We start from the raw sequence: 12960 nt of genomic DNA, 5'->3' as shown, positions 1-12960 counted from the left end.
TGAGCACATACTATATATTATATTTTTAGCCATCACTTTGAAATCCTCTATGCAGTGATTGGCTTTGAGGTGATGCCATTAAGGGGGAGTGTACATGACACCACCTAGTGGCTAAATCCTAGATTTAAGACCTAATAGGCATAAGACCTTTAGGCATTATATGCTCCAAATTCAAATAATGCTTGGCCTTAGGTGATGCCATTGAGGGGGAGTGTGCATGTCAATGACACCACTTAGTGGCTAAATCCTTTATTTTTTAAGTCCTACAAGCACAGTATCGTAAGACCTACGGACAGATTTTTTTTAAGTCTTACGAGCACAGTATCGTAAGACATACGGGCAGGATTTTTTTAAGTCCTACGAGCACAGTATCGTAAGACCTACGGGCAGATTTTTTTTAAGTCCTACGGGCACAATATCGTAAGACCTACGGGCAAATTTTTTTAAGTCCTACGAGCATATTGTAAATTCTTCTCCTTGTAAAACTTCCACTTGTAAAAGCATTGTATTAAGACCTACGGGCACCATGTAATGAACCTGGGGAGAAGCTAATTTGAGGGGACCGCGGCTCCAATATAATTTTTAAGACCTCACAACATCATTTTTAAAACACTGGGATTATAAATTATGACAAGATGGTTTTCATGTAGTCCGGAATGCATGATCTTCATGTTGGCATATATTTGTGTCCCTGTTTATCACTATCAAAAAAGACCTACGCTACTGGGGTGCTTCATTTTTTCTTTTATGGAAATTGACATGTGATCCCCTATTAACATTAAGGGGGAGTGTTAGAACATAATGTTATTAGGGATCACATCCTTATAACATTTATATATAATGTTCTAATATAAGGTTATAAAACCTTATATATTATATGCTTTATAAGCATATCCCATTTAAAATAATTATAATCTAATAACTATTAGATTATTAATTATTTATAAGTGGGGGTTATTGAAAAGGTGTGACTAGTGAAGTCAACCTTCCTCCTATATTTAAGGAGGTTCTCTCTCATTTGAGAGGTGTGGGAATTTGGAGCTTTTTTGGTGAGTTGTATCACTATGCATATGAGATATTATTGGCCATGTGGAAGTATTGGAGGAGTGTCTCCAGGTTCATGTCTATTTTATGATAGCCTATATTTGTAAGTGTTTTAATTAAATGATGTTTTATGGGGTTTTTTACCCGAAAGGGTTTTCCCCATGTATATCTTGTGTAATGTGTACATTTATGCATGTATGATTCTCATTTCATTTATTTTATATCTTGTTTATAATGATTAGTATCCTAAGATCTTAATTTCTAACAGAACAAGTGGTTTCATTTCCAACTCTGATTTTTATGCACAGTAATAATGAAGACAAACAAATTTCAACATATATCTTTTGTTTGTTGTTCACAGTCATTCTGTTGTCACGATGCAAAGGGAAGACTGTCATGAATGAAACTGTCGTTCTCTATGCATCAAACCATTGGCTGGGAAAATAATAAAATGTAAGAGTCAAAATCACTATTAAGCTCAAAATTTTATGGGCCACAAGTAAAAATTTCCAGTTTGCCTGTCCCTTCTTAATGGCTAAAAATTCTGTTTTAGTACCATGTTTTAAATGCAATACCAGGCAATTACTTCATTTTAAGGATCCAAGGCAAACTAAACTTTCAGTTGAAACTCACTAACCAAATAGAGGGATTGAACCCATTGCATCCAGGCATGAAAACAATGGAATGGTCAAACTTGCATTCAAATACTTAATACGCAGCCCTTTACAACTCTGCATTTCATGTTTTGGGACAATCATGAGCATTGGAGCCTCAAGTTCTTGTTGCAGACAAAAGTTGAATACCTGTTCTTGTCTTCATAAACCATAGTCTGCAAGTCATGCACATTCTTATCAGGGTTCAGCTATTGTTTCCAGTCACTGATGGCTACCATTAATTTTTAAAGTGGTGACAAGCGAATGATCAGAGGGATACCTCTAAGATGAATAAATAACACATAGCAGAACACATAGCTGTTCCATTCTTTTCAAGTCATCGTCGTAAAAATGGAAGTGATCTATCTTGGATGTGGAGAACCTAAAGTCTCTGAAAATACAGATGATGGTTCGTTTGGAGTGTATGCTACAGGTGGCAGTGATTTTGGATCCATGGAAAAGCGAAATGAGCCACTGATCGATTTCATGTACTGAGAAGCATTATTCTCAATAATAAAGGCATCCTCAAGCTCACGTACAATGTCTTCCATAGAAGGCCGACGAACAGAAAAAGGCTCCACACTTGTCATTGCAGTTTCTACAACCCTCCACATAGCTTCTGGCACATAACTCGTTCTAATCACTGGATCAACTATTGCATCAATATTTGAATCTTGAATGAAAGGTTTTGCCTGCAACATTTAAATGATTTATTAGAATGCTAGGAAAAGAATTAAATACATAAAAGATAAAATGTACATGAAACCAGAAATACATGTTCAATTGACTAAGACTTGAGCACGATGAAAAGGTACAAAAAAATACTGCAGTATTTCTTTAAGTTGGACGAGTGATCAACTTTGACACAAGCATCACTGTGATAGAAATCTTTCATCAGGTACAACACCTAAATTCATATTCAACTGCAAATCTGTTGGCATCAAGCTGCCAGAGCAGATGCCACAAATGGTCTAATCCTCAAAGCTAAGTATGCCATGTTCTGGCTCGATTTTTCTTCTTTGCTTTAAAATAAATAGTAATACATATTTGATGCAAACATGAGTTTTAAAATATTTGCATGATTTTGAAGTAGAATTATCCTTGTAGCATGGTTCTCAAAACATTTTCTGAAGAACAGACTGGGCTAAAAATATATGACAAATTAAGATACATAATAGAATTGATCCCTAACATGTCGATCTACCTATTCTTCTCAGGGATCCTGAAAGAAGTACGAGATGAATTCAGAGGGTCGGGATGCTACATAAAATCTACCGTTTATAAAGCTCTATAGGAAATGAGATGATGAGTCACTGACATGTTATATTGTCAAGTGAAAGAGCACCGCTTTCATTCAACTAGAGGGTCAGACTGACCAGAGAATGATCAAGATGAATATATTCCAGAATGTTACATGAAATGAAAAGCAATCAGAGCTTTGGAACAGAATGAATCCCATTTTTGTAGATATCAAACTTTAGTCAAAAAGTTCTAGATATAATTACATGTGTATTTTGTCCAGATATTGGAAAGCATGCACCTATAAGGACAAACAAGAGTTCAACCAATTATGAGGCACCAGAGAAGTGTCACTTCTGCCATAAAAGAGGCCATAAGGACAGAATATGCACAAAGAGGTATTTCGAATGAATTTCTAATTTGGCTGACACAGTTGAGTTGCAGCAAGCAAATGAAATTAAGTTCAGCTTCAAAAGAGGCCGGACTCGATGTACACACCCACTAGAAGGTTACTTCTCAAATCCACAATCAAGCATGGAATTTTCTGGAACAGAATAAAATTATAAATCCCATTCATGACAAAGTGCTTTGTAGAAGAGGGGTATTTTTAGAGGTTAAAGAGTTACCCGTTATGGCCCCACCTCAAGTATACTATAGAGATTATATAAGGTAAAAGCAATATATTTATGTTACCACCAAACAAGCTAACAACATGGTATATGAGACCCCATTATAAAAGTATTACACAAGGGGGTTGATAGTCCATCTACCCTAACCCCCTCTGGGTTTGAACATGTGCCCTTTATTGTATACTGCCTTCCAATATTATAATGGAAAAGAGAAAAATACACAAGTATAGCTAAATAAATATTTATTCATGTCGTGGACTAATGTGACTATCATTTCCTCTATGGTCGGTTCTTGTATGCTTTTGAGGAATATAAAGCAAAACAATTTCTAAATCTTCAAACAGGAGTACTTTAAGATGAGAATTGCTACAACTCAACTAATGCTTGTCATTTGCTGCCCATACATTGATATCCCATAAAAGTCAGATATTATCTTCTAGACAACAGCATTGCTATACTGTCTTCTATACATGCTTTTCGTGTTTGAAATGCATACTGAATTGCTTGGACTGTGCATTATAAAATTCCTGTTGAGATTTTGTGTAATTCTTTATCTAGTTTGCAAACTTTGTCTAACAAGAAAGTGGCAAATTCAACCTCAAGCGACTTGATTGTGAGCTTTTATGGCATTCACAAACTCCATTCACTATGGTGATCCAATACACTGCTGAACTGCAAACAAAAACTCTGATATAAGCCAACAAATGCACACCATACATAGAGGGAGACTCATTTCGACAAGGTAAGGCTGTCAAGTCGGAAAGCCCAAAACTATCTTAAATCATTGTTTTGGTACTTTTCCTGTTCATAAGACTACAAGGTAGTTGTGGGATCACCATATCCACCACTTCTAATGCATTACAGTACATGTTTGTGTTCCAATTTCCAAAAAACAAGCTGAAACCAAAAAAGTTAATCATGTGCAATAAAGAATTCTAGCAAAAGGTGGTAATCTATTAGAATCAAGTCTACCAAATTATATCTTTAGCCAACCACAATGGGCAGATAGTCTGTGATTGCAATTAATGGCATCAACACATCACAATAGCAAAAGATAAAATGTTTCCTCTCACTTAAGACAACAATCAAACAATAATTTCATCCAATGAAAAGAAAAAAAAACAATAAAATAGGTAGTTTCAACATATCAGTCTGCATCCATTCGTATTCATTGTTATTCGAGTAATGATGACTTCATATTGGAAGCATAAGTCGTCATTCAAAAGATGGAATCAAGTTACACTCTGATCTTGAAGAACCAATAAGTAGAGACATTCAAATGATGCTCCCATTCTACATCTGGCAAAATAAAATGTGAAACTACCTAATTAGTCTGAAGTAATGGATATACTTGACACACTAACATTATATTTCATAATTACTTTCACCATTGTGGTGCTTATAATAATTTACACATTAGTAGAAATACTATCTGTTTCAAAAGTGATTTCATAACTACGTTAGGATAAACTAAAAGCAAAAATCAATACAATATCCGACCACTTAGAAGGGGTACCTCCAAAATTCAAAATATGTGAATATGGAATTAATCTTACAAATTATGATGGTTTGGAAAAGCCTTTCTCTTCCTTGTCTAGAAACATAATTTGGTAGACACATCCCTTCATCCTAATTAGGTTGTCCTAAAATATCAGTTAGAGCTAATAAATAAAAATATTAAAGTTAAGCATGACACAGCTGTTTAACCTTATAATACTTAGGAAATGAATATTAGGGGCATAACCTGCCCATCCCCTTAAAAATGAAAGGAAGCAAAGGTGCAGAATAGACTTCCTACACTAATCTACGAGGGGAGATATGTGCAAATAAATTAAATTTTTGTACCTACAAGGGAAAATACAGGAAAAACAATATACCATAAAATAGTGACTTATATGGGGGAAAACCTTTCAAAAGAAAAATTCTATACTCTATAGCAACTCAATGTATTATTCAATAATCAATTGTTAGAATAAACTTGCAGTGTCTAAACCTTTACAAGTTTGTCACTAATAAGAGATTCGAGTAATTCTAGCAACATAAAAATACTTGCAAAACTTAGTGTGAAACATCCAAGGCACCCAATTAATAGAAGTAATACATGAAACCATCAAATGATGACTAGGAAATCAAGAGTTGAAACCACTCAAAATGTGGTACTCAAATCCCTAGTTTAAGATTCAATGCCCAACTCCCCAAATGAGTCCTGTTGTGACATTTTCACACATCGCCCCATTGCAAATGGGGACCCCCTACTTTTTAGGTCCTTTTGGTTTTTGTTCTTTGGGTCTTTTTACAGCAATTCTTCAGTCCCCCTAGTTTGCAAGTGTTTTGGGGCGAAATTTGATCAAGTTTGCAAGTCGTTTGAATAAATTTGGCTAAGTCTAAAACTTGTTTTGTCCATTTTAGGGTTTTGCCCTTCAGACTTGGATTTGAGGCCTTTCCTTTAGGGTTTTGGAAAAATTGAACGTTGCATTGAAATCAGAGCCCTCCAAGGAACTTGCCAGTAAAATTTGAGTGAATTATGAGCAACTTTTTAGTTTTAAAAAGTTCCTATTTTAGGGATTTCATTGCCTCCCGGATTGTCTTTATTTCACCAAAAATCAAATTTAATATTTTTAATAGTTTCTATTTTTAGTAAGTTTCGTCTCCTCCTATTTTGCCCTAATCTTAACATTTGGAAGTACTTACTATTTATAGTAAGTCTATTCTTGGCAAGTTTATCACAGGCAGGCATTCCTGAACATTTCTAAATCCGGAAAGTTTGAAAAAGTAGGCTAATTGATCAAAAAATGGTTGTCTAGATTCATTCTAGAAGTAGAAAGGCATGAAAATCTCCTAAGGCACAGAATCACTTCGATCCAAAAATGACATCCTGATCCGGAAATGAGCAAAAAATTGACTATCTGATGAGCAATCAATGATAAATCCTTGCCAAGGCAAAATGGCTTTCAAGGAGGTGGGCAAATTGAGGGTGTGGAGGAATTTTCCTCCACACTCGAAATTCCGCCTAGACAAGAAGTTGGGCGCCAAAACAGAGGTGTCAAGGAAAAGTCAACGAAGTCAACATTCCTCCACTACATGGAATTTGAGCCCAGGCATCAAGACAGAGCACTAGATAGGGGGGAGAAGGAATTCTTTCCAAGACATGAAATTCATCCATGGGGGTGAATTAGCGTCCAAGTTTGCATCAGAGCGTTGGACAAAGATAAGGAATTTTCCTTCCAAAGATGAATTCTTCCATAGCATCAAAATTCCATGCCCAAGGATGGATTGAAGATAGAAATTCCAAGGTAAGGAAAAAGTCAAGGATGAAATTGAAAAGGAAAATACCCTCAAGAAAAATTTCAAAAAAAAACCTCTTTCAGGCATGAAAATTTGCCCAAATTTCTAGATGATGACAAAATTGGCCAATGGAGAGAATTTTCTCTCTCCTAGACCCCGAAACTCAAATTTTAAAAAAATCCTAAAAAATATGAAATGTTGAAAATTGATGAAAAATCTCCTCCAGGAAATGGCAAATTCAAAAACTTAAGAAAATTCTTCTCGGATAAAATTTTCTCTCCAAGGGTTTCTTTCCAAGTGGATAAATAGTCAAAATCATAAGTATCAAATATCCCTTCAAATTCAAAATGCAAAGATTGGTGTGTTGGCGATATGAAAAGAAAGAATATTCCAAGTTATGATGCATGACTCAAGGAATTAATGGAAATTTCCATTTTAAAAGTTCCTATGATGGCAGGGCCCATTTGCATGGTGAGAATATATTGAGTGCAAGGCAGCACGATGGCGCATTTATTGCTAGTGGACATCTTGACCGAGTAGTGGCATACTTGGTGCATGGCAGCTACCATATACCTGGAAGTGATGGTGCATTCAAAGCACATTGGGCGAATTTGGAGGTGATGGTGCATTTATTGCACAATGGGCAATCTTTTGCATGAAGGTGCATTTATTGCACAATGGGCAATCTTTTGCATGAAGGTGCATTTATTGCATAATCGGCACTTTTTTGATGTAATGGTTAATTAATGCTTTATGGACGTCATTTTTGGCAAGAATGTACTCAATTGTTAATGGGCATGATGGGTCATTAATGTTTGTTCCCACCTTGTTGCATCATGTGTGTGGAATCTTTTGGGTCAAACCCTAATTAGTGTTTGCATGTAATCAAGGCTAGAGGCCTATATAAAGGGGTGATCCCCTCATTTGTAAAGTAGGGAGATTTGTATGAAATTGTTACGATAATTTTTTGAGATAATAACAATGAAACATTGTTCTCTGATGGTGTCCACTTAAGTTATTTTTCAAAACTTGCATGGTTTCACCTTCCTCACTTAGAGTAGAAGTAGAGTAGTGCTTTGATTTCAATGGAGAATGTAATGGTGTTTGATGAATTTCCATAGTTCATACTTTTTGCATCTTGCTGATTATAAGTTGCAGTGTAAAGTTAGCCTAAGCCACTAAATTTGTGCTAAGTTCGATTGGGGATAGTCATTTGGATTGCACCATTTTGGGTATTCAAATGCACTTTCTCGATGTGAAAATCCTTCAACATCCTTGGAAGATTGCACCAGTTCTTGTGGGATTGTAGTTAATCTTGATGAAGCAGAACTTGGTTTATTTGGAATTCGTCCATTAGAGCACTATCTATTGATATCACTACCCTTGGGAGTAGATTTAGATCCTTCTAACCCTTTCCCCTTTAATTTCAGTTCATTCCAGTTCAATTCATTCGAAGCGGAAGAATCACAAAATTGCTATATCCAATGATGAATTTCCAACCACAGCAAAGAAGTGAAAGAACGATCCAAACATAAGTCCCCTTGGATTACTAGCATATCACATCAAGCCAACTGAGTCACATCCATTGCATAATCGGAACCTTGGAGTCAATTGTTTGAGCTTATTGCAATCTTGGCATACAATTGAACTTTGATCAAGAGAGAGTAAAGTGACCGTTGGGCAACTTTATTTTGTGTTAGATGTCAGAAAAAACATTTCAACAAGTCCACGGGATAAAATTAGCATTTACGTTCCACCTACCATAAGCTCATCATAAACCACTCACCCAATTGAGCACTCAATTTTGGCTACATTGGTTTCATTTAAAGATGTCTTATGATATGTCATAAGTTCATAACATACATCATAAGTTGGTCAATAAGTATAGCTCCCTCTTGCAATGCTCTTATGCATCATAAATGTTCTTACATTTCCAATGTAGGAGGCCCAACCTCTAGAGGCCATAACTTTTGATTCAAGAAGCTAATTGAGTTCATTTTTTTAAAATATAGAGGTCAACAAGATCTATGTCCCCGTAACCAAGCATCAAATCAGGGTCCACCTAAAAACAATTTAGGGCCAAAATAGCCTTTATAACCCATAAATTGATTTTTTCTATTCTATAGCCCAAAAATTGTTTTTTTTGTGTTTTTAACAGTAGGATGCAAGATTGAGACACCTTTCATAACAAAAAAAATGTCCTCAATTCTTACCAACTCTAGATGCTTCTTAATGCATTTTTCATATTACCATGTCACATCTTCAACTAGTAAATTCTTCCACTCGATTAGGAATTCAAAAATGGTTTACTTTCACAACTACTTTACGCATTTCTCTATGAATGCACCAGGTTCCTATTGGTAAATAGATTTGTCATTGCAATTGTTTCTCTAAAACTGACCTTGTTTGCCCAAAGAGCAACTATGCCAACAGATGGAGAGAATGGTACAGTATAATAATCTTCCTCTGCGTTTGAGAGGGGCAGATCCCTCGTATGATGGGGTTATTTGTATTTTTTGTGTACTTTTAACCTAGAAGTACATAAAGGTGAAAACATAAAACTAAAGAAAAAGGATAACAAAAATCTTGATAGTAGACATATGAATACCAAACAGGACTTCACGAACGATGACATATTGCAGGGGGTTTAAGCACAAAGCAAGTTTTGATATGCAATGTTGATGAAAGAAGGAAAACATATTTCGACGTACGAAGAAACAAGTTATCTAAGCACATTAAAACAAAGATAAAGGGTATAACTATGTTTCATTAATTACATATATCTTTGAATTGAAAACCAATGAATCACACAAATACATAAAGGGATTATCAATTTAATGTACGAGAAATCGACAACAATAACTTAGAAACACATTCAAGACATACAAATTAAAAGCCTTGTATTTATAGGCTTTTAGAAAGCAACTACCTTGTAACCACTTAGCGTAACTACCTAGGCTAACCACTTGGGTAACCACTTAGGATAACTACCTAAGTGATCACTTCTAATAACTACCCTTTAGAAATTAGCATTTACCTAACTTTTACAAAAATAAAGCCAAAATCTAGCTTGTAGTAACATGAGTGACATAAGTCGCTTTTACAAAAAGATAATTTGAAGTTTGTAACTTCTAACTCATGAGTTATGTTGAGGTACTTCTTCATCTTTGTCAGCTCCATTTGTATTTGTAACTATCTCAACATCCAAGTAGTTGAGTTGGTACCTTGATCATTGACATATAGAAGTAATCATTCACCAACAACTTTCCTTCGAGGAAATACTTCAACTGCATTAGCAAGACATGTATTTTCATTGTGAGCATATCCATTCACTTGCTATCCCTACCTCGAATTACCAAAACAGCACCAACCATCTTATGCATGTTAATTGCAACTACAAGACCACAATACCATATCAATGATAATTCATATCAACAATATGCAAGGAATCTTTGTTGTTCTATCACATGACTATGCCTTTGCAGCAAAAGTCTGCTCACTGTGAGTGTCTCAATCTTGCTGATGCATTTCATTTAAGAGTTAGAAATACTGTAATAGGAGGTTCTTTGATGATGGAAAACCAACCAAAAGACCTGCAATCACCTAGGGTTTGAGACTATTGTCTCTTCCTACAACATTTTACTTAGAAACTGCTATCCTTTGGATGGTACGTGCTCTTTTGAAACAATGTGTTTGACTGTTGAAGAGCATATTTTGAGTTTTAGAAGATGGTCTTCCCATGATAAAGTGCATGCTTGATAATAGTCTTAAAGATTCATTACCATCTTAGAGTATTGGTAAATAATACCATGTTACAATAACATTTAGCAATGGTGATATTAATAAGCATTAAATAAAGCTTTAAGCTATCTTCCAATCTTATCATTCCATTTGACGATATTCTGTCAAGGTATTTTGTCAAATCAGTTACATGTCTAGTTGTTCTTCTATGCTGAATTCACATCTACTAGAACATTTGCAACAAAAACAAATATTGAAATTGCTTTATTCTTTGCACCTTTGTAAATTTTGATATCATGTTTCACCTTGTGTAGGTAGTAATGATGTTGACAAACCTTGTAGAATCTGGTTTTATGAATGCCATCACATTTGTTTGAAAAATTTTAAAATCTCTTTAGCAAATTGAATATCGTCCAAAACCTGCAGTCATTGTAATTCCTCGTAATGACATTTCCTTGAAGCATTTTGACAAACAATTCGCATGGCTTGTCTATTCTTCTATATTCAACATGCATTTTATCAAATATTTGACCAACAATGTCTAAGTGCAACAAGGCAGCTGCAATCACTGTATGCCATGAGCTGAGATCTCTTTCGGGTATTTTGTCAAACAAATTAGGTGCATTGTCTATGATTCCACCTTTTGCATGTATGTCGAACTGAGCATTTCCAACAATTATATCTGACAAAAATCTTTGTTCCAATATACTTTGTTGGACATCTATAACCTGTTCCGAAGCTCCACATTTTGGTGCAGGCTTGGTACTGCCAAGTGCATTTGCTTGAAGTTTCTAAAGCCTTTTTAATAAAACGATTCAATGCAAAACCTGTTTTCCGCAAATCTTTGCAATCATTACATTCATCAAGCCAACATCTCTTTGGAGGCGGTCTGTCAAACTGTCCATATGTCTTATCTGCAATTTCACATTTTGCATGGGTATTAACCTAGGTTGCCGGTTTGGGTTCGAAGAACCGGTACGCCGGTACGGCAAAATTTTGAAAAGGGGTTTGGGTTCGTTAGTACAAAAACAATGTAATATATATATATTATAATATTTAATAATATCATTATCATATATTTATAATATAACATAATATAATACAATATATAATAATATATCTATTATATAATATAATATATCATATATCATTGATTCATTGAATTTTGATTTATTAAAAACTTGAAAATTAATAACTAATGAACATAGTCTAAAAATAAAACATAAAATATAAAGATGTTTTATTTTGAAAAGAAATTTAAAATAAAGCAAACCTAAAGATAAAATAAAGCAAACCTAAAGTTTAAATAAAACTGAATGTTAATTATTACGGCATTCATTTTCTCCGTCACTGGAGCAGACAGAGAAGACAGACTGTGTATCGTTACCCCTCGAATCGATTGGACGTGCAACTACAGCTGTTCGTGGATAAAGAACAGCCTCGCTACTGGCCACCACAAGAAATTTAGGAATCATTCCAGCTCCTCTGACGTGGAAAAAAATGCAAATATAAGGGCTTTTTATCAAATATATTTTTACAGAAAAAACTCTTTAAAACCCTACGAATTTTAGGCAAATTCTGTGATGTAGCGTATGGCTACTGGATTTGCCGAACCGTATTTCGCACCGTATATGAACCACGAACCACGAACTGTATTTGGGCAATACGGGGGCCTATATAGGCAAACCCAGTAACTCAGGTATTAACCAATACAATTCCCAATCATTGCATTCTATGAGACAAAATCTCTTTGACAAACTATTCATGTGCCTTGTCAATGTTTCTATGCATTACATGTATGTCTGCTGGATCTGCTCCAACTATAATATCCGACAAAAATCTGCCAATCAAATTACATACATGGATGTTTCCAGCCTATCGGAGACTGCTTCGTTAAGTCAAAGATTTTGAAAGCTTCCTTGCGTAATCCATTTTGTGCACATTCTGCAATTGTTACCTTCAATGGGGTGACGTCTCTTTTGAGGCATTATGTCAAACTATAAAGCTAATACCACATGTTGCATGCATATCCACCGCGGCAATTGCAGTTACAGCATTCATTGAGATTCATCTATTCTGGATGCTTCAATGGATGTTCTGACTTGTTCTAAAGCTCTCATTTCGCACAGGCAGGGAGGATGATGGCGACAGGTTGTGGATTTTGGCTTTATGCCTGACCAAAGCATTTGCTAAAAGTTTCTAAAAAATTTCAACAAATTGATTTGTGCATTTCTTGCAACAATCGCCTTGCATGAGGTGACATCTCTTTGAGGCTTCTATAAAACAATCTTGGTGCGATGTCTGCAACTCCATATTTTACACACATGTTTACCATTAGTTACAACCATGATATTTGACAAAACTTTTAA

At 35.1% G+C, this 12960-nt stretch overlaps 1 protein-coding gene across 6 annotated transcripts in view; it reads right to left on the bottom strand.

Annotated features, from left to right (window-relative positions):
- Positions 1 to 1715: 1715 nt before the first annotated feature.
- Positions 1716 to 12960, bottom strand: part of LOC131064191 (nodulation receptor kinase) — a 118352-nt gene continuing 107107 nt past the window's right edge. For 5 of the 6 annotated variants that reach the window (XM_057998238.2, XM_057998235.1, XM_057998237.1 and 2 more), the window contains one exon: positions 1716 to 2389. In XM_057998238.2, coding sequence (XP_057854221.1) covers positions 2060 to 2389 — 330 coding nt within the window. In that variant the 3' untranslated portion in view covers positions 1716 to 2059. The remainder of the gene's footprint in view (positions 2390 to 12960) is intronic. The other variant, XR_009111216.1, reaches the window with a different exon arrangement.

The sequence above is a fragment of the Cryptomeria japonica genome, chromosome 6 (genome assembly GCF_030272615.1).
Source record: "Cryptomeria japonica chromosome 6, Sugi_1.0, whole genome shotgun sequence".
NCBI lineage: Eukaryota > Viridiplantae > Streptophyta > Pinopsida > Cupressales > Cupressaceae > Cryptomeria > Cryptomeria japonica.
Note: the sequence above shows the minus strand (reverse complement) of the source record. Positions and strands in the feature narration are given on the sequence as shown.